The following is a 26144-nucleotide window of genomic DNA, read 5'->3' on the forward strand; positions in this document are numbered from 1 at the left end:
CCTTGTCACATGGTGTGAGCAGAATTATCTGCAGCATAATGTGAAAAAGACTAAGGAGCTGGTGGTGGACCTGAGGAGGGCTAAGGCACCGATGACCCCTGTTTCCATCCAGAGGGTCAGTGTGAACATGGTGGAGGATTACAGATACCTGGGGATACGAATTGACAATAAACTGGACTGGTCAAAGAACCCTGAGGCTGCCAACAAGAAGGGCCAGAGCCGTCTCTATTTCCTGAGGAGACTGAGGTCCTTTAACATCTGCCGGATGATGCTGAGGATGTTCTACGAGTCTGTGGTGGCCAGTGCTATCATGTTTGCTGTTGTGTGCTGGGGCAGCAGGCTGAGGGTAGCAGACACCAACAGAATCAACAAACTCATTTGTAAGGCCAGCGATGTTGTGGGGATGGAACTAGACTCTCTGACGGTGGTGTCCAAAAAGAGGATGCTGTCCAAGTTGCGTGCCATCTTGGACAATGTCTCCCATCCACTACATAATGTACTGGTTGGGCACAGGAGTATATTCAGCCAGAGACACATTCCACCGAGATGCAACACTGAGCGTCATAAGAAGTCATTCCTGCCTGTGGCCATCAAACTTTACAACTCCTCCCTTGGAGGGTCAGACATCCTGAGCCAATAGGCTGGTCCTGGACTTACTTCCTGGCATAATTTACATATTACTGTTTAATTATTTATGGTTTTATATTGCTATATTTATACTCTATTCTTAGTTGGTGCAACTGTAACAAAAACCAATTTCCCTCGGGATCAATGAAGTATGACTATGACTAAAGTCACTTGGACCACATTTCTTCCCCATTCTGATGTTTGGTCTGAACAACAACTGAACCGCTTGACAATATCTGCATGTTTTTATGCATTGACTACAAGATTGGTTGATAAGATATTTGCATAAATGAGCAGTATACGGGTACACCTAATAAAGTAACCACTGAGGTTAGATGCTGTTGATGTCAGCTGAAGGTGAAGGCTTGTTAGTTGCCATCTTGTGTGTCTGGACAACATGTAAATAGAGAGAGATGAATGAGAACACAAGGGAGATGAAAAACACAACAACGTTATAATACTGAGATTAAGAATAACACATTTATCAGAAAATTAAAATAAACAGAAGACTGGAAATACTCAGCCAATCAGGCAACATTGGTGGAGAGAGGAAAACTGGATTAGCATTACAGATTAATTACCTTAATGATAGGCTATTATCTGAAATCATTGAATTCTGTTAGGTCACAGGAAATATGATGTGCCCAGATGAAAGGTAAAATACTGTTCCTCTATCTTATATTGAGGTTAAGTGGAATATTAAAAGAGGTCAAAGACAGAGTGATCAGAGTAAGTAGAATGCACAATTGCTGTGACAGTTCACAGATCCAGATATTTTCTACTGCACTAAATCTCTTCCACACACACACTCACTCACCAAGGTCCCCATGTACATCATTTTTTCCATATTTGAACAGAATTAAAGTTATATTATGTGAACTTATCAACATTACCTGGCTTGGAATCCTCAGCATGATCTGGTGTTACCACATGCTTTGTTTCTACTGTTTCATCTGTTGTGATTTCCTCTTGTGTCATGACTCCTTCAGCTGTACCATCTTCCACATGGTCTGAACTTTCAGGTTCTTCTATTCCACCAAATTAATATAAATAATATTAGTTTGTGGTACAAATAGAAAAATGCTTGGGTTCTGAAAGATATAGAACCACATAACCTAACCACATAAAATCAAAATAATTGATCATAAGGCTAGCTGTTTTAAACATTGTCACAAAAGCAAGTGTAAATACCTTCCTATCAAATTGTTGGACATCAATGTGCACCTCCATACCTTTTCACAATGACTGGAGAAAGGCAAGCAACCTTTCCACAAATAAAGTCTAGTTTTTAGAGCATTAGAAAGTTTTTGACAAGAACAGGCCATTCGGCCCAACAAAGCTTGCCAAATTCCTATTCACATAGTGTGTTGAAATAATTATTGAGCTAAGATTTAAAAGTCTCTAAGGTACTACTTTCAACTACACAACTAGGTAGTTTGTTCTGCATGTCCACTACTCGCTGTGTAAAGAAATGCTTCCCGATGTTAGTCTGAAATCTCCCCTTAACAAGTCTCCACCTATGGCCCCATACCCTTGATGATGGATTAATTTTGAAGTAGCAGCTGGCATTCACTTCACTTGTACCCTTAATGACTTTGAGCACTTCTATCATGTCTCCTCTCATTCTACGTCTGTATAGACTAAAATACATAATTATTTCAAACTTTCTTTATAGCTCATACCCTGCAGACCTGAAGTCTAGCCATCCTTCTCTGGACTCTCTCCAGTGCCTTCACATCCCTCACACAATATGGGGACCAAAATTGTATGCATTATTCAAGGCATGGCCTCACAAGTGCATTGTACAGCTTAAGGAAAATATCTCTTGACTTGAACTCCACTGAGCACATTATATAGCCCAACGTTCTATTAGCCTTCCTAATCGCTTCTGTGCATTGTCTAGATGTTGATAGTGATGAGTCTACCAGGATGTCCAAATCCTTCTCATACACAGCAATTCCAACTCAAGACCCCCCATTGTATAGTTATATCTAATATTTCCCCTTCCTATATTTAATACTTTACTTACATAAACCTTCATCTGCCATTTATCTGCCCACATCTGGGTTTTGTTTAGGTCTAACTGTATTGATTCTGTTGCCTAAATGTTATCAACCCATCCCTCTAATTACGTGTTCCCAGCAAACTTAACTTGTTTACTTGTTATGTGTTTATCCAAACCATTAATGTAAATTAAAAATAGCAGCAGCCCCAAAACCAATCTCTGCAGAACCCCACTTTTAACATTTTCTAGGTGTAAAAATGATCCCCTCAACCTTAACTCGTTGTATTCTGTTTTTGAGCCAATTCTGTACCCATTCGCACACCTTACCCTGAATCCCTACCTCCTGTAATTTGATTATTAACGTCACGTTGGGTACCTTGTCAAAAACCTTCTGGAAGTCCAAGTAGATGATATCAACTACTCTAATGTTATCATAAACTTTAGTTGTCTCCTCATAGGACTCCTGCATATTAGTAAAACATGATTTCCCCTTTCTGAACCCATGCTGGCTTTCTGCTAACATGCCTGTACTTATCAGCTGCTTTTCCATCTCATTCTTTATTATTGTTTACATTACCTTGCCTTTGATACATGTTAAGCTTACTGGTTTATAGTTACCAGGGTCAGTGTGGTCACGATTCTTATACACTGGACAACATAGCCCATTTCCAGTCCTTAGGATTTCACCAGTCTTCAATGACTTTTGAAAAATATATGTTAGGGGTTTGTATATATAATCACAGACCTCTTTAAGTAGCCTTGAATATATGTTCTCTGGTCCTGGAGATTTATTAACTTTCAGCCTTTTCAGCTGAAGCAGGATCTCACTTTCTAAGTTCTCTAAGTCACTTAAAACTATCTTATTTTTCTCTACACATACTGGCATATTGCTGACATCTTCACAGGTGAATAGTTTAGCAAAATATGAATTAAGAATATCTGCTATGTCCTTCTCTGTATAATTTAATACCCCACTATTATTCCTAATACACTTAACTTCCTCCTTGACTTTTCTGACTTTTCTTTTACTACTAAAATATTGAAAAAAATTGCTTAGGGTCAATCTTAGCATTATCAGCAATATCCTTATCAACCTGCCTCTTAGCAATCCAAATTTCCCTCTTGATTATAGCTCTCATATTTTCATATGTCCTATGATTAACATCATTTTTATTTTTTCTGTATTCCTTATATAGTTGTCTTTTCAATATTTTTGATGTATATCTATATTCATCCATGTAGTTGAACTATTTTTTTTATTGCTTCTTCCGATCTTGGGTATGAACATTTCCTGCACTACATGTATTACCTCTTTAAATCAACCCTACAGTTCTTCAACCGGCTCAACATCAAGCAGATCCTTCCAGTTTACCTTCTGAAGTCTTTGCCACATCTGCACAAACTTTGCCTTTCTGAAATCCAACTTAATGGCTTTGGTTTTACTGATATACTCTCCCAAAGACTTGGAGACTAACAATGTTATGATCACTTGTTCCTAAATGCTCAACAACTTCCATACTCAAAATTCTATTCTGATTGTTACAGAATATCAAATCTAGATAGGCCTCCCCTCTTGTTGGTGTATTAACATACTGGGTCAAAAAACAATCAATCAATATCACAATTAATTCAATTTCCTGTAATCCATTAGTCACTGGGTTCTCCCACTCAATATTTGGGAAGTTAAAGTCATACATCACTATAACATTACCCTCAGAACTTGTTTCTTTTTAATATTCTGATGGAGTTATTTACTAAAATCATGACCAGCATTGGGGGGTGTATAAAGTACACCCAGTATTATTCTTTTATCCTTATAGCTTTCAATTCTCACCCAGCTATGTTCACTAAGTCTCGATTCATCTCCTATCGTAAGCAGCATCACATTTAAGTTCTCTCTTATGCATACAGCTACTCCTCCACCTTCACGATCTCGCCTATCTTTCCTAAGTAAAGTATATCATTTAATACTATATTTATCACCATCTTTTGAGGTCAGTCAGGTTTCAGTTATTGCTATTACATCAAATTTATATGCACTTGTACATTATTCTAGCTCACTTATTTTATTTCTTAATACTTCCTGCATTTATACAGGCCATCCGTAGTCTATTACTGATGTATTTCATCCTATTCCGACCCACTTGTATACTTTTGAAGCCTGTAACTGGTTTACGTCCTAATATGTTATTCTCCACTAAGGTGTTTATAATTGTGTCTGGCCTGTTCTGAGTTCCCTGTACCCCATTCCCTAGTTTAAACAGTCCTCAACCAACTGAAGCATACGCCTGCCCAGTACATTAGTGCCCCTCCAGTTGAAATGCAACCCGTCCAGCGGTACAGCTTCCATGTCCCCCAAAAGGCATCCCAATGTCCCATAAACCCATGCCCCTCCAATCTACACCATGATTTGAGCCATGCGTTAAATCTTCTAATCCCCTCTATCTTATCTAGACTGGCATGTGGCACAGGCAGAACTTCTGAGAAGACTATCTTGTCAGTTCTATTCCGAAGCTTCCCACCTAACTCTTTAAATTTGTCTTGAAGAACAGGCAGCCTGCCCTTACCGATGTCATTTGTTCTGATGTGGACAATGATTACTAGATCCACCCCAGCTCTGGCCAGTAGCTTATCTATTCATCCAGGGACATTTCCTACTTGTGCTCCTGGTAGGCAACACACTGTATAAGATTCCTTGTCAGTACTGACCTGATTCTCAAACCCCCTTCCTCCCCCACCCCCCGATAATCGAGTCCCCTACTATAACTACTTTTTTTTTTACAGCGTTTAGGGATAGGATTAGAGGGTCCTGCGGGGCTCCTCTGTACTGCCTACCATCTCAGAGTACTTCACCAATTATCAAACAAAAAGGAGGAAGCCATCTTGTTGACTTGCCAACTATGAGATGTCACCTATCCTAATTTCCCTTCCACCAATCATCAAACTCTAATGCTTCCCTCTGTCATGTCTCTCACTGAGCTGTTGGCGCACTGCTTATTTGTGGAGGGCCAGGAAATGTATGTGGCAGATTGTACAAAGTGTAGCGGAGCCAAACATCTGAGAAGAGTATCTTTTAAAAAAGATGTCAAAGCATTAGAGCATAATGTGAAATAGATGCCAATGCCAAAGCAAAAATATTGCTTTGTGTATTTGAGTCAAAGAATCTAAGCAAGAAGGTAATGCTAGACTTGTGTACAAGACCACTCTGGCCATAGCTAGCGATCTGGTCACTACATTAAGGAAATGTGTGACAATAATAGACAAGGTTCAGAGGAGGCTTACATGGATGCTGTCAGGTGTGGAAAAGCTGAGTTATGAGAAAAGTCGCTTTATGAGAGTTAAGTTGAGTTCCTCGGTACAGGATAGCTGAAGGGTGATTTAATCAAGGTGTAAAAAATTGGGCCAAAAGTTGATGATATGAAAAAAAAATTCTCTTAGAAGAGAAATTAATAACTAGGAGATACATTTTATATAATAGGCAGAATGATTTAAAAAATTTACTGAAACACACTGGCTAAATTGGTGGAAGAAGCAGAAAGCCTGAGCATATTTAAACACTTGCAAGACTACAGACTAAGAGAGAAAATCCTCATGGTAATAAAGATAAAACTTTTAGAGCTTGATTCACCTGAATGTAACATAGCAGTATTATCAGTTTTGGTTGATGCATCAACCATCCCATCTGCTGGTTTGTCAGAAGGATACTCCCGTGACACTTCATCAGTGTGTGTGTGCTGATCGGAAGGGCTTTCCTCTACTTCAGGATCATCACTTGGTTCTTGTGTTGCATGGGTAAAGTCTTCCTTCTCCAGTGAATCACCTTGCTCCTGAGTTTCCAGCATATGCTTTTCATTTTCTGCCATTTCTCATAACAAAACAGAAAGGTTAAGTCCTTCTGACAACTATTCCAAGACATAAGAGCAGCCTGGTTTCTTAAATCTAGATGTTTGCAATAACCTCATCAATCCTTCTAACAGCATAGTACCTTTTAAATGTAGAAAGCAAAACTAATTTGCACCAATTCAAAATGTTTAATCACTTATTTCCATTGGAATGAAATTATGATAGATATATGCCAGGATATAAATCTTCTTCCTCTCTATATTTCAATAGTGATTACATTTCAAAGTGCATTCTTCAAGTAATGATTTCAATTTGGTAAAACACTTTGGATTGTCCTGAGTTTGAAAAATATGATATACAAATGTAAGTTCTCTAATCTCTGATTTGCTGTTCCCATCTGAAACTAATGGAATAGGATTTCTTAGCAGCACTGCCACCTTGATTTTGTGTACCATTGTGTCTGATGGTACAGAAGGGATTATGGAATATTTGACCAGGCTAACATGCCTACTGCATGCGCAAAGTTGTTTTAGTTCTGAACTTCACCTTTAAAATTCATTCTGTTGCTTCAGGTGCCTTCCCTACCTAAGTGTCTCAATAGTGGGCTCATCTTACTTTTACAAAGACAAGGGAAGATACGTTTTAATTCAGGGATTAACAGTAATCATAAAGGACCAAAGCATAAGAGATTTGTTTTATGAAATATAGAAAAGGGCTGCTGTTAAGCTAAGCTTCCTGTCCACCTTCCCATTGAATAATTTGCCCTTTCAAAGCCATTTCTTAGAAAATTCATGCTGAACCACTTATAGCTACTAGTCTCACAAAAACAAAATTAACAAACTTCTGCTTTCCTGCTGGACCTATGCCTGCTGTAAACACAAATCCAGTTCCATGTTTTAGAGAAAGCAAGGCAAAGTGATAGAGACTCCCTGGCACGGGATTCCTCATCCCTTACTCCAAGGGAAAAGGTATGGACTCAGTGGCAAAAAAAATTGGGAAAATGATTAGGAACATTCTCTTCCATATGGAAAACAATACCAAGCGACACAAATCTCTCCACATAATTTGAAGTACCATATCCCTGGCACAATTTCGGTAAATCTTTCCCAAGCCCCTTACAGCTTCCCAAAAGTGTCTCCCAATAATTTGGCAAAATATATCAGTTGTGGTATAGCTATAATTTATTCTTTTTTTTTGTTCTCTATGGTGGCACATAACATGAAGAATTCCATGTGTAAAGTTATGACCCTCAACTTTTCTGCAATTTATAAAGATCTAAGCATAATTCATCTTCTCATTTAACCGATAAGCACACACAGAGTGCCATTCTCTACTCACTCATTTTAAAGAGCGGTGTGGAGAGCTCATACAGCTATAGAGCTATGGCTTGGCGGCTCTCAGGAAGCCACCTCAAGGACTGGTCATGTACAAGGATAATATACACCATCATTGCTGTACTTTTTAAATTACTTTGCCTCACATTACCTTTTTCCTCTGACTAATATGTATCACAACATTCCTCCCCACATTTAATCCTCTTTGATACAAATCTGTCCATTTCACCATTATTTCCATTCTCCTGAAATTTTTTGTATCCCCCTTCATTGTTTTCGTGTTAAGCTACCTACATATTGATAAATAATGTGGGCACACCCACAATTAGATCATTAATTTATATCTTGAAGAGCAAATGTACAAATACTGTCTCCTGAAAAACATTCACACTGGACTGATAAAAATAATTATCAATATTTTGGGTAACCTCACACCACTTTGGAATGCGAAGGATTTTTTAAGCTTTGTAATATCTCTGTATTATAAGCATCACTACCGTACCAGGGAACACTTCCAAGGATTCAGTCCCAAGAATTCGGGCTTCAGGTTCTTTTGTCATGAGTAGTCACCAATGTTTGGTGTGCATGGAGCTTGTCACTACCAACTATTGTAAGACTGCATGCAGATTCATGTTTCCAAGGCACCGTGGTTTACCCCAGGCTAATTGCTTTAACATTCATGGATGTTCAGCTTTAAAATCTTTAATTAAAGTTTACTACTAAATATGCAACTCAGGAACAAGTCATTATGTCACCTTCTAAACAAATGTTGTTTGATATAACTTTGTTGCTTCACTATCAAAAACAGTAACCTATTTTCACACTCTCCCTTTGATCTCACGCAAAAAAGTTTTATCATCTCACAGAAAAAAAGTTTTACATTTAACATGCATTTCAGAGATTTAACTTTTTCTACCACTTTAGCTTGCAACCATAGAGTCTTTACAGAGTCTACAATGTTCTTAAGACACAATTCTGTCTTTTTTGAAACTTCTCCAGTTTTACTTGTCAAATAAATTGCTTCCTAAATGTGCTGCTGGATTGCTGTTATATTAAACATAAGTAACAGGCTAATAATCAGACCCAATTCCTTGCAGGCCTGGGAGAAGTGATCCATCAAGCTCTGGAGGTGCTGCGAATTGTGGTTGCGACTGCTGTATCATCAGCAAATAGTATGCCTCTGATCATATCCTCATGCACTTTGGTTTTGGCTCTTAGGCAGGCAAGGTTAAAAACCCTGTTATCTCTTTCCAACATTATTATTAATTTATATATATAAGAATACACAGTACAGGAAAAAAATATCTATATGTCAATACATTAAACTAAATTGCATATAAAGACTCTTTACCTCATATTCGTACAAGTCAATTAGTTCGTAACACTGAAAAATAATCTTATTATATAAAAAAAATCTAACCCACTACCAAGTCCGAAGCTGATTAGTAGAAAAAAAAGAAAAGATTGTTAGTCATCATCTGTGCTTTAACAGCTGTGACGAAAAACCAAGTTATCAGAAGATTGATGCTAATGAGAGAGAGATAAGAGAGACAAAGAGAGAAGCGTTCAAAATGTTAATGAGAGAGAAGAGAGATTAACGAAAAGAGACACAGTTCCGAGTATTGACAGACCGGTTGCTTTGAACCTGAACTGTTTGAAGTTTGATGGACAGGCGATACCCCAGCAGGGGGATAAAAAGAACAGGTTCGCTAAGGCACGACACACCATGAGATCACGAGATAACGAGACCCTGGAAGAGCGGTGTGCCCCACAAGTTGGTGAGAGTTTGGAGGTCTGGTTCGAGGGAACCAACCATAGACTCACAGGGTGAAAAGGTACAATCGGCGGGAACCTGGGGTGTGTGTCCGCCCTTGCCTGGGTGCCGGGTTCACCGCGGAAGAACAGTCGTATCCGGAACGGAGGGGTCACAGTCGGTGACCACAGCGGGATAGAAGACATAAAAGGGTCCACCCGAAAGCCAACTGCGAAGAACATCAAAGGTCTGCTGAATCAAAATTTGCATCTCTCTCTCTCTCTCTCCAACAGCACAACAGCGATTACTGCGAACTGTACTAAGCTGAACTGAACTCTGCATCACTTGAGACTGATCATTTTACCCCTAGACTGCGATAGAGCTTGGTTGATTCCTATTACCCTAGTTCTGTGTACATGTGTGTTTTATCATTGCTAACCTGTTGCATTTATATCCTTGCGATTAGAGTACTGTGTTACTTATTTCTTTAATAAAACTTTATTAGTTTCCAGTAATCCAGACTCCAACTAGTGGTCCATTTCTGCTGGTTTGGCAACCCAGTTACGGGGTACGCAACACAGCAAATCAAAGGTTTTGAAAATAATTCAGAAAAGGTCCCCACAATGTTTGAAAGTCTTGATTAGATTCAAAGATTGAACATTGAATCTTCTCTAAATTTAAACATGACATCACATCACGTAACCACTGGGTATAAAACCCTGCTATCTGATCTAGTGTGGAGATAGATCCCCTCTGCTGCAGTGCCAAATGTGTGTCCCAGAAGAAGGACAAAGAAGATCCTGAAGACTGCTGGGGTGAGAACACAGCCTTGCATAACACCGTTGCTCATGTCAAAGGGCTCCAAAGAGCTGCCATTGTACTGCACAGTCCCCTTCTTCACTCTGCTGTCGTGGTGGACAGCCCATCTTAGAGAGGATCTGAAAGAGCCAGTCTCTGCTGACTAACTCAGTTATGTTAGTGAGATCAATAAACTCAACGTAGAGGTGCTTCTTTTGTTTTCCGCACTTCTCTTGGAGTTAGGACAAGATGAGGAGACACCACCAGTCATTGCCATTGTTAACGACAAAGTGGATGTTGTTCATCAGTTCACGTACCTTGGATCCATGATCAGTGACAACCCATCCTTGGATACAGAAATTGACAAGTGCATTGGGAAGGCTGCAACAACACTTGCCTGCCTCACTACACGAGTCAGGGAGAACTCCAAGCTCTCAATCAAAATAAAGATGACAGTGTACAACACATGTGCCACCAGCACACTGCTGTACAGCAGTGAAGCCTGGACAACATATTCTAAGTAGGAGAGAAAGCTCAACATCTTCCATTTAAGATGTCTTTATTGTAGCTTGGGCATCTCCTGGAGAGACAGAGTACCCAATGTTGAGGTTCTCTCCTGTGCCGGCCTCCTAAGTGTGTACACCCTGCTCAGGCAGCATAGGCTGGGCTGGCTGGGCCATTTCTGCCGCATGCAGGATGGCCGCATCCTAGAGGACATCCTCTATGGTGAGCTGACTTCAGGCAAGAGAACGGTGGGCCACCTGCCACTGCACTACAAGTATGTCTGCAAGCAGGACATGAAGGCGCTGGACATCAACACTGAGTCCTGGGAGGAATTTGCAGCTGACTGCACCAAGCGGAGAAGCACCCTGAAATCTTAAGTCAAGTGAGGAAAAATTCCTGACCAATGGCCCCATAGAAAGAAAAACTAAATCTCCAGCAAAGTTGAGAACAGTTATAGATGCAACAACCTTTGCAACAGAGACCGCCACTCTCACATTGATCTCCTCACCCACAGCCAGGATGTAACATCCACTATCGACCTCAACCAATAGAGGGCCACTAAACATAAGTAACAGGTCACAAGAACTTCAAACAAATGTGCTTACTTCATTCTAATAACTGCAAGGATTTTGCTATATTGTGCTAATCCATCTCTCCCTCCCTCCCTCCCTCCCTCATGGCAGAATATGATGTAAGGAAGTACATGATGCAAGAATGAATAAAGGCGAGGACTATTTTCGAAATGGGCAGAAAATTCAAAAAAATCAGAGGTGCAGAGGGACTTGGGAGTGTTCATGGGATTCCCTACAGTTTAACTTGTAGGTTGAGTCAGTGGTAAGGAAGGCAAAGGCAATGTTAGCATTGATCTTGAGAGGACTAGAATATAAGAGCAAGAATGGCATGCTGAGTCTTTATAATGCATTGGTCAGACTGCACTTGGAGTATTGTGAGAGCAGTTTTGAGCCCCTTTCTAAGAAAAGATGTGCTGCCATTGGAGAGGGTCCAGAGGAGCTTCACGAGAATGATGTCCAGAATGAGGAGTTAACCCACGAGCAGAATTTGATATCTCTAGGCCTAAACTCGCTGGAGCTTAGAAGAATGGGGGGGGGGGAGAGGCGGGAATCTTATTACAACCTATTAACCAATGGACTCTTGAAAGGTCTATATAAAGTAGATGTGGAGAGAGGATGTTTTGAATAGTAGGAGCATCTGGGACCAGAGGACACAGCCTCAGAACTGAGGGACATTCAGCTAGAACTAAGAAAATGAAATTTTTCTTTAGCAGAATATGGTAAATCTGTGGAATTCACTGCCACAGATGGCTGTGAAGGCCTCATCATTGGGTATACTTAAGGTTGAGATTGATAGATTCTTGATTAATAAGGGCATCAGAAGTTATGGGGAGAAGGCAGGAAAATGGGATTGAGAGGGACAATAACTCAACCAGAATGGCAGAGCAGACTTATGGTCTAATTCTGCTCCTATGTCTTATGGTCTTATGATGGAGAATTAAAATGACAAGCATCTTGAAACTCAAGGTCACCTATACAAACTACACAGGGGTGTCTGCAAAACAGTCACCTGATTGACTATTGCAGAGAATGACCACATCATGCATATGAAGGCAGTACATTAACTTGGAAGTTTGACAATTAAATGGCTGCTTAACTCAGAAGTAATGTTTAAGATGCTGGAAGATGAAGCAAAACGATAAAAAGGCAAGTATCACATTTCCAGCAGTTGTATGTGAAGGTGCCTTAAGAAAAGGTGTTAGTGAAAATAGTTGAGTGGACCAGAGGTTTGAGGAGAGAATGATACTTTCAAACTACTTGAAGGAGGAGATAAACAGAACAATTTTTAAAAATATATTTTTAGAGATATAGCATGGTAACAGGAAATCCAGAGCACCAGGAAGAAACCTACTTGATCACAGGGAGAACATATAAACTCCTTACAGACAATGCTGGGAATAGGTCCAGTGGTGGCATTGCATTGCTTGCCAGGCAAACTGACTTAATAAGAACAGCAATGCTTGTTGGGGTCTCCAGTCTACAGCATTGAAGGTTCTTGTGAGTCTGCTTTCCCATGCTCGTGGCAAGGTCTCTTCTGCCTTAGATTGAAAGTACAACAGTACGACATAGGGACAGGCCCTTCAGCCCACAATGTCCGTACTAACGATAGCACCTGCCCAAACTAATCCCATCTGCTTGTGTATAGTCCATGGACCTGCCTAAATGCCTCTTAAAGACAGCTACTGTATCTGCTTCCACACTTCTGCTGGCTGTGCTTTCCAGAGGCTTACTCCTCGTGTAAAAAAAATTGCTCTGTAAATCCCCTGTAAACTTTTCCCTTCCCACCTAAAACTATGATTTCTTGTATTTGACTTTCCATCCCTGGAAAAAGACTCTGTGACTATCCACCTAATCTATGTCTGTCACTTCATTTTCTTCTTTTAGTGAGACAACAATCCAGGTTTGAATGCTGCCCCAAAACAAACAATCCAAGTTTGTCCAGCATCACCTTTAAAACAAATACTCACTAATCCAAGCAACATCCTGGTAAACAAACCTCTTCTGCACCCTTTCCAAAAGCTCCACATCCTTCCTGTAACCAGAAACGCACACAATACTCCAAATTCCTAAATGGACATTGAATCTTTGGACACTACCTCACTTTTTAAAAAATATACAGTATTTTTGTTTTTGCACGTTTTTTAATCTACTCAATATAAGTAATTGATTTACTTGTTTATTATTATTTTTTTCTCTGCTATATTATGTATTGCATCGAACTGCTGCTGCTAAGTTAACAAATTTCACGTCACATGCCGGTGATAATTCTGATTCTGATGTGGCCTAATCAAAATTTTAAACATCTGCAGCTTGACGCCCGACTTTTATACTCAACATCTCGACTAAAAAGAATAATGTGCCAAACCCCATTTTAATCACTTTTGGCTCCCTCTGTCCAGCAAACAAACCCCGAGGTAGCACAATCAAATACTCAAGTGTGCAGAGGGATGTCATCACCCCCTTCTTCATCACGTTGTTTACTGCCATCCTCCAACTCCTACCTGGCCTGCTCCAAGTCCCAGACCCAATCGCCGAAAACCTTCCAGAAAGTTGTTATTAGTGATACCATAGCAACTGTCGCATCCGAAAAATGGGCATGCGCTGTGCCGACATTATGGTGTTAGGCATGCGTACATCGGTAGTATCGGAAGCAGAGACTAGGCATGCGCAGTGCTAATATGTTCGTTGGATCTTTCTGAAATGCTGTCCATTTTTGCAGTCTCAGAAGTTACAAACGTTTGCGCCCATTCTACTGAGAAAACTTCAGTTTAAATTTTCAGAGAATATCCAGCTGATAGGATGAATAAACCTGTTTTTGTTTGGGCTTTCACACCTGTTGCTGGCTTTGTAACGGCCGTGCTAACAGAAGGTCCGGGATGTGAAATTTTAATTGTTTCTCTGCACGGAAGGTGCCTGACCGTCTGAGTACTTCCAGCATTTCTGTTTCCACTTTGGAAGAGTTGTCCGGTTTAGTGCTGCAGTCTATGACCTGTAACTTTGCTTCATCACATTCATATCCGTTTGCTTTTGGAAAGTACCTACGGAGTTGATCTCATCACCTCACCTGGTTTAAAAGTAAACTTACCCTTTAATTCCTTTAATGATTATTTTAAAATTATTTGTTATTAGCGATCTCTAACCAAAGGAAATCTTTTCTCCACTTCATTAAAATCTCTCAATTATATATGTAGAGGAATTTGAGAATTAAAACATAGATGGCAAGAGATAACCTATTAATTTTTAATTAATTAACCAATCTTAATTCCATTTAATTTGTACATCCCTTGCTTTCTGCAGTACCCAGAAATTTATCAAACTTTAAAAAGGAAGACTAAGCCACCACTGCCCTACTTAAAAGATTCTGTGAAGAGGAAGAACTTTTCCTCACGTCAGTCCTGAATGGTCTACCCGTAATTTTAAAAATGTGAGCGCTAAGGAAACATAGCCCAACCTTTTTTTTTGAAGTCTGGTGCCCTCGGTATTTGGGAGATGTAACCAATTTACATACCACAGCTCTTATAAGGAGACTGCCAGTGGACATTGACTGAAGAAAATTTCCACCCCACCCCTTTCCTCCATTCATTCTGGTCCCAATTTCCCCATCTGACTAGAGTTCAATTGTAACAGCCCAATTACTAGGCCAAACCATGTTAACTCTGGATCTTACTTACTGTATTTCTCTTCAATACTTTCACTTAATGTGAGCTATGTGGAATCTTGAATTATTTGTATTAAATGATTTCAGACACATAAAAACAGTACTTCTCCAACAAAGGCATCATGAGTGATAGGACACAGGTTCATGCTAATCGTGAAGATGTAGTGAACTATACAGAGATTTCAAAGAGATATAAACTGGTAGAATGAACAGACCGAGATGCTTATATTCCGTCTGGGTAGCCTCCAACCTGATGGCATGAACATTGACTTCTCAAACTTCCGCTAACGCCCATCTGCTACTGTCGTTACTGTGTGGTCGGGAATCTTTCGGAGGGTAGGCCTCAAAATCCCCGGCCTTGCCTGCTTTTGGCGACCGAGAAGGAGGTCGAATCATTCGGACAGAGATGGTGCTCAGTACTCGGTGTCGGACAGCTGATCAGAGCTTGAAGTTTTCCGAACACTCAAGAGTCAGATTGTGGTCGGCATGGCAGGGAGAGTTTTTCTTCCTTCTCCCATCTGCATGAGATGTGGGACATTTGAGAATCTTTGAACTTTACTGTGCTCATGGACTTCTTCAAGTTATGGTATTGTTGCACTGTTGTAACTATATGTTATAATTATGAGGTTTTGTCAGTTTTTTCAGTCTTGGTCTGTCCTGTGTTTTGTGATATCACACCAGAGGAAATAATGTATCATTTCTTAATGCATGCATTACTAAATGACAGTAAAAGAGGACTACATGTCTTTATAATATAATGCCACACCTCCCCCTCATACCCCATCCATTATTTATTCATATACCCACATTCTTTTTCTCCCTCTGTCCCTCTCACTATACCCCTTGCCCATCCTCTGGGTTTCCCCCCTCCCCCTTTACTTGGGCCTCCTGTCCCATGATCCTCTCATACTCCTTTTGCCAATCACCTGTCCAGCTCTTGGCTCCATCCCTCCCCCTCCCGTCTTCTCCTATCATTTTGGATCTCCCCTCCCCCTCCCACTTTCAAATCTCTTACTAGGTCTTCTTTCAGTTAGTCCTGACGCAAGGGTCTCAGCCCGAAATGTCGACTGTACCTCTTCATAGAGCTGCTGCCTGGCCTGCTGCGTTCACCGGCAACTTTTGTTTGTGTTGCCTGAAAAATATGACTTTTTTTGTAGGATGAATGAAAAGAGACAATATAAACTGGAAAGCATAATTTGAAAAGTAACACAAGAGCTGAGTTCCGTGAGGATACATCTGAATACATTGTTGGAGGCTTTGGTACAGACTGAAAAGTCATCAAAATATTAAAAGGTTTTGTATAAGGGGAGGGAATACAAATGTTCATGTTGAAGTTCTGTGTAAACAATTGGAGTGTTCTGGTCAATATACTTAAGGAATGGGAAAAGGTTTTGAAACGTATACAGATGAGTTTTAACAAAATGATTCCAGGCATGAGGGACTTCAGCTATGCAAATGTACTGGAGTTGTTCTCCTTGATAAGAGGTGATCAGATACAGATTTTAAAATTATGAAGGATACTAAATACCAATGATTTCTCTTGGATAGAGAAGACTGTGTTTTATATAGCACCACATTTTTTGGGATATTCAGTGTTTTAATCAATGATGCATCTTGTGCCAATACATATGAATACAAATCTACATATTAAGATCCATGTAGAGTGGATTCCAGTTAATTGGGCCATCAGTTAATCAGGTCAGCCACTTATTTGGGACACTAAGCCACTTAATTATCAGTTTCTAACTAGCATCAGTTGTGCGCACTTCTGTGGCCATTGGACACTACACCATGCTTAGAGTGAACACTTTTAAACAGTGTCAGTGGCATGTGTTTCTGTTCAAGTAGTTACTTTTGTCACTGATAGTTGGGGAGAAGTAAGCAGTAGACAATTCAGAACTGTTTTACTCACTGCAGTTTCAAGCATTCAGGCTTGGAGATGGCAGAAATGGCCAGAAGTTAGCAACTACAAAAAATTTGAAGGTATCAACAATCATCTTGAATGTTACACGAAAATGAAGATTTGGAGGATGCAATTGTCGAAAGCACTGTTTGAAGGCAGTCCACTGTCTGCATGAGGTATCTGCACTGATTTTGTTTACTTACAGTCAATCAACGCAGCAGCATACACTGGATGAATTTCTCCATCATTAAATATCAGGAACAGTTTTATAATACTGTAGTAGTATTGGTAGGGTTCTAATTTGTTCTATATTTCATTTAAATACATAACTTATTACTTAGTTAAATGGTAGTTTGTTATTTTCATGAAACTTAAGCTAACTGGGGCAGCCACTTAATTGGGTCAAAAGGTATTCATCCCAATGTGTCCCAATTAATTGGAACCACTGTTTATTTAGATTGTACTACAGCAATGGAAGTGAATTTTTTGTTTCACAATTAATGTACACATCATCTGCTTTATAGGTGTATATTAGGGAATCACCCAAATTTAAAGTGTCATGAGGTTATGTACAATTTCTAAATTTTCCACCACAAAGACTTTTGGATTATGTTTTCTCCCCCTGCTTATACCTGCAACCTTTAGCTAGAATTTAAAATAAGATACATGCAAAATCTATCTACATCCTTCTTATTCACAAAACCAAAAATGTACTGCTGATGCCCAATTTCTGTCACTCTTTTCCAGGAGGCAATTAATAATACTTGGCAAGGCATCATATGGTAGGATTAAGTCTATCTGCAATGGTTAATGATAGTAACTGACAGGGCAGTAACTCATAGAACAACAATTACCTGGACAAAACAAAAGGGAACTATTTGTATTCATTACTGAACAAGAGACCGATAGCATTAAGGGAGGGCACAGCATAAAAAAAAATGTTGGAGTGACATTAAACAACTGGAAACAACAGGAATTCTGCAGATGCTGGAAATTCAAGCAACATACATCAAAGTTGCTGGTGAACGCAGCAGGCCAGGCAGCATCTATAGGAAGAAGCGCAGTCGACGTTTCAGGCCGAGACCCTTCGTCAGGACTAACTGAAGGAAGAGTGAGTAAGGGATATTAAACAACTGGTTCACAATAAAAGGTTATTGTCATGCAAGTAGCACTAAAAATTGTACAATCAATTATAATCACAGCAACATTTAAAACAATGTCGATGTTTGTAGGGAACCATTTTAATGACATTTATACAGCACAAAATTAACTACTATAGTTTACAGAACAAAAAAAAATACAGAGTTTAAATTGGCCATTTCCATTGGTTGTGAGGGGCTTCTTCTATTAATGGCTCCCAAGGTTTCCACTTGGCCATTTTCTTTGCGAGAGAAAGTTCACTCTCAGCCTACAATTCAAACATAACAATAAGTACACAAAGGCATTTACATACTGCAAAAGCACCATCAACTCTAATCAAAATTAAGAGTCTGTCAGCAAAGGTATTAAGAATCCTGACTGAAGTATTTGATACTGCTCTCTGAAATACTTTCCATTAACATTTTAGCCATTGTAGAGGTTCAGTTCAAAACTGCCTTAAGAATGGTCCCAAACTCTTTTCTGTACTACATTGACGACAGAATTCGTACTGCTTCATGCACCCATGCTGAGCTCGCCAATTTTTATCAATTTTGCATCCAACTTCCATCCTGCCCTTACACTCACTTGGTCCATTTCTGTTGTCACACCTCTCTCCCCTTTCTCAATCTTTGTCTCCATATCTGGAGACAAATTGTCGTCACTTGTCTTTTATAAACCTACCGATTCCCACCCAGGCTCCTGTAAAAATGCCCTTCTCTTCTCAGTTCCTTCACCTCTGCTGCATCTGTTCCCAAGATGAGGCATCCTTTGCAGGAATTCAGAGATGTCCTCCTTCTTCAAAGAACAGGATTCCCTTCCTCCACCACTAACATCTGCGCTCACCCCATCAGAGTGAGTTTTTCTAATCAGTTTATTGAGCCTGTGGGCATCATCCGTGTGGATGCTATTGCCCCAGCACACCACTGCACAGAAGATTGTACTGGCAACAACAGACTGGTAGAACATGTGAAGGAGAGGCCAGAATTTATATAATCCAGCAGCGACATACCTGTGAAATAATTTCTTCTATCTGGCCACAGTTGATTTTGTCTTCTATTTTTTGAGTATTATGCTCCTGCAATAAGTGATACAAAAGCGGTGACTTGAAATTGCTAACTGCATGCAAGGCCTCACCCCAACACCATCAAGTATCAGTATTCAGACAATTAAATCAGATGTATCTGCCAAGAAAAGCTAGTTCTACAATTCTTTTCAAAGAAAATTTATATTTTCAGTAGTCACCACTTATTTTATTGTAACTGCTAATAACAAATATGTGTAAGTAATTTTACATAGTGATTTTAGATTTAGACATTTAGAGATCAGAGTTAATATAAGGGACAAAATCATGCAGAATTCAAGGCATCTTTTCAGTTTTGTCCAAGAACCTGAAGTGCTTAAATACAAATCAGGCAACACTGGATACAGAGAGCAAATCAGCCAGCATCAGTGGAGAGAAAAAATTTTGACATTTCAAAAGGAGGACCCTTCAGCAGAACTGGGAAAAGCGAACAAGTAAATACGCATAGCTGCACGTGGGAGAGAGGCAGAGAAGAAACAATATAGAATAGAGACCGAGCAACACACATAACAATTACTGGTGAACGCAGCAGGCCAGGCAGCATATCTAGTAAGAGGTACAGTCGGCGTTTCAGGCCGAGACCCTTCGTCAGGACTAACTGAAAGAAGAGCTAGTAAGAGATTTGAAAGTGGGAGGGGGAGATCCGAAATGATAGGAGAAGACAGGAGGGGGAGGGATGGAGACAAGAGCTAGACAGTTGATTGGCAAAAGGGATATGAGAGGATCATGGGACAGGAGGCCTAGAGAAAGAAAGGGGGGGGAAGCCCAGAGGATGGGCAAGGGGTATAGTGAGAGGGACAGAGGGAGAAAAAGGAAATTGAGAAAAAAATGTGTGTATATAAATAAATAACGGATGGGGTACGAGGAGGAGGTGGGGCATTAGCGGAAGTTTGAGAAGTCTATGTTCATGCTATTAGGTTGGAGGCTACCCAGACGGAATATAAGGTGGTGTTCCTCCAACCTGAGTGTGGCTTCATCTTGACAGTAGAGGAGGCTGTGGATAGACATATCAAAAAGAAGCCTTAAAACAGGGAAATGGTAGTCAACTTACTGTTTTGATCATGTTAAATCTTTCATTGATGATCTGCTCAGTGTACTTCCTATATGCTGCTTCTGGAGGGATTGACTCAAGTACTGTGAGGACTCTTGTGTACAAAATTTTCAATTGCTGTAAAAAAAAAATATATTTGAAGCATAAACTCTTATGGTATACTACTTTTAATCTCTCCATAGTTCATATTTCAGGATGTTAGTTCCTCTAGTAAGAAGCTATAAAGAGTAGATGCTACAATGCCCTTTCAGTGCCTCAGAATGGCTGTACTAGTTTAAAATTAGGAAACATAGAAAATGAGATGCTGTAATTAAATCTTTAAGGAGAATCTCTTCCTGACATTGTTTTTGGTATCAACGTAAAATCTGGTTTAACAATAAAATATTAAGTGTCAAAAAATACTTATTTTGAAAGAAAGTCAACACTTTCCAAATGTGGTATGTATGGACCCAGTAGAAAAAAGGAGCTGGACAAAAATTTCATATCTGATCATGTCTCTAGTTATACAAAGGGTACTGTGATAATTGATAGCAGGATGCTTATTTGGCTATTAGAATGCAATTAATCTTGTCTTTAGCAATAGTACTTTAAATGTATTAGAACAAATACATACTAGAGGGTGAGAAGAAAATACTATTATGTGAAAATCAGTCATCCATTGTTTACACTAGCATTAGAGAATCAAATGATCAGAATTTTCTTTGATTAAAAAGTATGCACATTTTTGAATAACAATAAACCTCTCATATTCTGCATCTATGTATAGCTTCTTGTGATTCCACCATGAATCATCTCCTAGAGTGGAGACAGGTTAGAGAATCAGTCCTTGATTTTAGACAGAAATATGAATTTGAACTTTGAACTATAATTCCACTATCAATGTTTCCTTTTGGATATTCTAATCAGTCAAATGATAAGCTTACAAAAAGGACAGCAGGCTTCCTTTTCGCTCACCCTTTGTTCTGCAAAAGCCGCTGCCTGAATTCCAGCCACACATTTCAAGCATGGGAGTTTAGAAAAAAAACATTCACTAATCACATATATTGAACTTATTTTGCAGCTCAGTCATTTTTACACATTACAGCACTAAAATAAATTTACAAGGACTATACCTCAAGAGGATTCTGGGCCACAGCAAGACCCACCAGTCCAGTGGTCTGCAGAAAAGAAAGTGGATTATTTTATGTTCTAAGTGTACTCATGGACATTCCATCATTTTCTCGTCCCCTCCTTATAATACACCTTTTTTCTGTCACTTGTTCTTTTTCATTTACCACCTTGATTCTATGACCTACAGACCCAGTTTCAGAGACTCTTGACAACTCATGTTCTTAGTATTATTTTTAGTTTCACAGTTTGTGTTCTTTTGCACATCAGTGTTTGCCAGTTTATGTATATGTTCCATAAATTCAATTTCACTTATTTATACTTAACTCTGATAATAAATTTGCTTTAAATTTTGACCCTCTCCCCGTCATTTTCTCTCCATTTTAATATAATTTTCTCCAATTCTCCACGGTCCCCCTGTGTCTCGTTTTCCCATTTACTCAAGCCCATACATACTTCCTCACTCACCTTTTACAGTATTTCCCTTTCATCCTTCTTATCATCTCCCTTTCCCATCTGTCTTCTGCACTTCGTCCCCTTAAATGACTTCCTGGATCCCTTAAATTATCCCTTATACTTTATTTCTCTGCCTGTCCTCCATCTCTTCCACGTCTCCCTCCTCTCCTACATTTGATTCTCAGTGTGATCAGCTCCGTCCCATCTGTTTACCCTCTACTGACTGCCCTCCGCCTTCCCTAACCTTTTCCTCCCTCTCAATCCCCGCCACGCTCACCACCTTTGTCCAACCATTTCCTTCTCTTCTTACATATTTACACCCATCCCAATACAATTGCCCTGCTCCTTGCACATTTATCCCCTCCCTCTAAATTCACTACCTCCTCCCTGACCTCCACTCACCTTCTTAAGGACTCCGGCCATGGTTGCAGCGGTGGATTGTGGGACCGCCTCCAGCCCGGTTAAACGAACGCCGAGCTGCCGCCGGTTCCAGACTCGATGAGTGGAGTGCCGAGAGCTGGGAGACCGGAGGCCGACCAGCTAGTGGGTTGGTGCCTGGATTTGGACGTCAGCTGCCGACCTTGAATCCGCCACAGGCCCGGCGGGTTCTGGACAGGGGAGGGTGCAGCTGCTGCTGTTTCTGCGGGTGGGAGTGTGCGAAGTGGGGATCGCGGGGTGGTAACTTCATCGGAGGCTGTTCGGCCCTACAAGTGAGTGCTGGCCCCTTGAGTAGTCCCATTACACGAAAGCACTGATTGATTATCTTCCCCGCCCTGAGTTACAGATGTCGAGTGTTTCGGCCTGTCACTGTCTCCCTGGCCCTCCAACCATCAGATCATGGCTCAGATGCTCTCTGTTTTAAAACAGCCGTGAATCTGTATGTTTTTTATCATACGGTTGACATAAAATGTTAATATTCGTTTACTTCTTAGATGCTGTCTGAGCTACTGCGCCATTTTAAAGGGAAGTTTTTTCTTTGTTTTAGATCTTCTGTCAACTTTTGCTGCTCCAACGAAATCCGTTCCCCCTCCTTTCAAACTCTTGGAACTATTTCAATAAGTCTGTCCCATGCCCTGCTTTGAATGTTCACGTCTTTTTTAAAGTGTGGTGACCAGGATTGGACATAAAACTTCACCTGTGGCCTCACCAGTGCTTTGTACAGGTCCAACGTAACTTCCCTGTTTTGTGATGCCATAAGCTTTACAAAATATCTTTCTCAGTATTTCTTAGAGAGACAGAGAGAGTTTATGTGTGTTTATATATTAATGCAATAAACACCATGTGTTTTACTTGGAGACACATAAAGATATTCAACTTTTGGGGGGGAAATGTGCATGTACAGTGTTCCAGTGCATGAATAAACATCTTTATATGCATGAATTAAGCTGAAAAATTATGGGCATGCATTGGGGTACAAGAATGGGATTTTGTTTTTGCAGAATTAGTATACCTGCCCTAAAGTTAATAATATACTTACCCTTGCGTCTTTTGATGACAAGAACTTGTAGAGCCAATTGTAACTTGTAAGAAGTCCTATAAAAATATCTGCAATCTTCCAAAATAAAGCACTTTTGCCTACACGACCTGAATGGTAACAAAGAAAACCTGTATTACGATAGTGCTTTTCACAATCTCAAGGTATTCAAATTACTCCATAGTCATTTGAGCACATTTGAATTTGAGAATAAAAAACAACATATAATAAGTACCATAACAGAACAGAAGAGCCCTCACAGCACATTGTCCATATGAATTGCACAGAACCTACAGTGGTGAAATTCACATAGACAGTTGCTCCTGTTCAAAATGTGAGTTTGTTGTCACATGAGCAGGTACAATGAAAAACTTACTTGCCATGCAGCACAGGCACGTAGCATCAGATAGAAAATGTTCACAAGGGAAACAAGTTAAACAAGAGAGGACACAATTAGAACAAAAAGAAACAAAGTCCATTGTGGTGCAAAGTAATCACAGTGTTGCTGTACTAGGGTAGAGATTAAGGTTGTGGAGATTGATTCAGCCTAATGTAGCTGATATTGAACCTGGTGGTGTGGGATTTAAGGCCTCTGTTAAAGTTAAACTTTAAGCAAATATTCTTAGCTTTCTGTTGGAAACTAAAACCAGTCTCCAGTTCTTAATGTAAGTTGCAAGCAGCAATCATTTTGAAGTTGGAGGCACAGCTTTGCAAAGTGAAGTAACCAGAAGACTTTTGTCTGCATTGGCCAAACACGGGACAATGGGGTTATGTCACTATCTATATCAAACATGATTATAAATTGGGTTGTTTGTGTACTAAGACGGTGAACCCTCACAGCAGCAGTTGTAGATATTTAGGATCTCTGTCAACAGAAGTTTTTAAGACCATTTGTGTGAGTTACCTTGTTCCTTCAAAGTATCTGGAAAACATCAGATGCAGATTATATAATCTAATAGAAAATAGTATAAATATCAGGAGCATTGATAGGAATAGCAAAGAGAATGTCAGAAAGATAGGGTTATAGAAAGAAGAACTAGAATTCAGTCCCCAACATTCAGTTTCTGTGATGGGCAACTCATTTGTCTGCAACTCATTGATATGTTCTTCTAGTTTGTAAAATTGTACCTGTGTTTTGAAATATTTTGTAGTTTGTAAACCTTTTGTAATTCAGAAATCTTTTATAAATTAGGAATCCTCTGAGTGTTAAGTGTGTGTTAAGACATATTTTTCTACACTTAAATGTGTTTCCTTAGAAATAAAGTATACTGTTATAAACTACTTCATTTGCTGGAAATATTTCATCCTTGGTAAGCTCAGGATACCACCATTCATGCAGAGACTTTTGCCAGGTAAACATTGCTGTAGAAATTAGACAAGGAAGTAATCTAGTCCTTGAAGAGTAGGTGGATACGGTATAACCCTCCTGTAGTGAGGGTTCCCATGGATGCTTAGCGCCCTGCTCTACTCACGTTACACTTACGATTGTGTGGCTAAGCACAGCTCTAATGCCGTGTTCAAGTTTGCTGACAACATCAATGTTGGAGGGAGATTGAAAATCTGGTTAAGTGGTGCTATAACAACAACCTTTTATTCGATGTCAGCAAGAACAAGCTACTGATTATTGACTTCAGGAGGAGGAAGTTTACTTTAAACTTTGAGCTTTCTGCTGCCAATTCACTGATTTAGACTGTCATATATTTGCCCTCCTTACCCTCCTTGAAGTTGCTACAATACTAATGTACAAAATTTACAGTATTAATAATCAGTAATGCAAAACAGACCTCAGCTTTTAGCACTGTTAGCTAGGCTCTAGTTCAACCTAAAAACTGGATTTGTATTATATATAAATTTCTTTAATTTTTTTTACATAGGATATATTGTTTTTTCTAAGGAAATACTAATTAAGACAACTTTCTGAATTAATACCAATCCTACTTCTGTCAGCTTTGATTATTAATAAATTATTATCAAAACACTTATGGAACTTTAAAATTAACATTCAAATAATACAATGCAGGGGAATTGTTCACAATGTATGCTTCAGTAGTTTTGATTTTCTGTATTGGTCATCAGTTGGTCTTAAAATAATTTATTGCCCTTTTAATTAAATTCCACCACAGTAACATTCTCGAAATCTAAAGTTTGTCTCAACCAACTTCCTCCCATATGATAATTGTTCATTTCTTTTTCCCTAGATTTCCCACCCATTGTTCAAAATGGAACTACTTGAAAAAATAATTTCATTCTTTTGAAGTTATTACATTGAATATTTATGTTACTGCCCTATTTATATTTAATCTGGCTACCAAACAGATATCTTGATCTTATATTTTGAAAGCCTTTAGATCTTCAATATTAAACTCTTATTACTTGCTTTCTTTAGTTTTGTCTTGGACAGCATAAATTTCAACTGTACAGATATTCCTTTAATTTCCATTTTGCAGTTGTCATACCCAATATCTAACAAAGCAATCTAATTTTTATAGGTTCAAGGTTTGCAATTTTGAAGAATGATATTTTTGTGCCACTTTAATCTCACAATTCTTCCAATTTCAATAAAGTGCAATGAGTAAGTAAACAGTTTTATATCTTCTCCAAACTGTAGTGTTCAATATAAAATATAATTTTAAGTTCTATGATGATCAATAGCCATTTGAAACATAAATAGGTAGGTAAAATATTGAAATTGGAGACTAGGAAGAAAAACAAAAATGTTGTCAGAGAGGTGTGTTTTGAAGTAATCTCGCAAGGGGAGAGGAAATACAATGACAAAATTAAAATAGCGTGGAAGCTGAATTGGATTTTTGGCAAGATCATATTCTTTCTAGTAAAATA

At 39.3% G+C, this 26144-nt stretch overlaps 3 protein-coding genes across 5 annotated transcripts in view; 1 reads left to right on the forward strand and 2 right to left on the reverse strand.

Annotated features, from left to right (window-relative positions):
- iqub (IQ motif and ubiquitin domain containing) overlaps positions 1 to 13979 on the reverse strand; it is a 68432-nt gene extending 54453 nt beyond the window's left edge. The window contains exons 1-3 of the mRNA XM_063058147.1: positions 13938 to 13979; positions 6261 to 6497; positions 1521 to 1655 (exon numbers count right to left, since the gene is read on the reverse strand). Coding sequence (XP_062914217.1) covers positions 1521 to 1655; positions 6261 to 6495 — 370 coding nt within the window. The 5' untranslated portion in view covers positions 6496 to 6497; positions 13938 to 13979. The remainder of the gene's footprint in view (positions 1 to 1520; positions 1656 to 6260; positions 6498 to 13937) is intronic.
- Positions 13980 to 18216: 4237 nt separating this feature from the next.
- On the reverse strand, positions 18217 to 22370 carry ndufa5 (NADH:ubiquinone oxidoreductase subunit A5). The gene is made up of 5 exons (XM_063058153.1): positions 22235 to 22370; positions 21382 to 21426; positions 20270 to 20386; positions 19147 to 19212; positions 18217 to 18405 (listed from the first exon to the last, which is right to left on the reverse strand). The coding sequence occupies exons 1-5, from the start codon at positions 22253 to 22255 to the stop codon at positions 18304 to 18306; spliced, it is 351 nt and encodes a 116-aa protein (XP_062914223.1). The 5' UTR covers positions 22256 to 22370; the 3' UTR covers positions 18217 to 18303.
- Positions 22371 to 22487: 117 nt separating this feature from the next.
- LOC134351671 (ankyrin repeat and SOCS box protein 15-like) overlaps positions 22488 to 26144 on the forward strand; it is a 33153-nt gene continuing 29496 nt past the window's right edge. For 2 of the 3 annotated variants that reach the window (XM_063058150.1, XM_063058152.1), the window contains exons 1-2: positions 22488 to 22542; positions 25796 to 25878. In XM_063058150.1, the coding sequence (XP_062914220.1) occupies positions 25875 to 25878 (4 nt within the window). In that variant the 5' untranslated portion in view covers positions 22488 to 22542; positions 25796 to 25874. The remainder of the gene's footprint in view (positions 22543 to 25795; positions 25879 to 26144) is intronic. The other variant, XM_063058151.1, reaches the window with a different exon arrangement.

This window comes from Mobula hypostoma, chromosome 9, assembly GCF_963921235.1.
Source record: "Mobula hypostoma chromosome 9, sMobHyp1.1, whole genome shotgun sequence".
In the NCBI taxonomy this organism is placed as follows: domain Eukaryota; kingdom Metazoa; phylum Chordata; class Chondrichthyes; order Myliobatiformes; family Myliobatidae; genus Mobula; species Mobula hypostoma.

Excerpts from the sequence above, each read along its gene's own strand:
- ndufa5 (XM_063058153.1), bottom strand. The coding sequence starts at position 22,255 with ATGGCCGGAGTCCTTAAGAAG. Across the intron at positions 21,427-22,234 it reads TGGCCGGAGTCCTTAAGAAG|ACCACTGGACTGGTGGGTCT; the intron begins GTGAGTGGAGGT and ends TCTTTTCTGCAG. Across the intron at positions 18,406-19,146 it reads TAGAAGAAATTATTTCACAG|GCTGAGAGTGAACTTTCTCT; the intron begins GTATGTCGCTGC and ends TTTGAATTGTAG.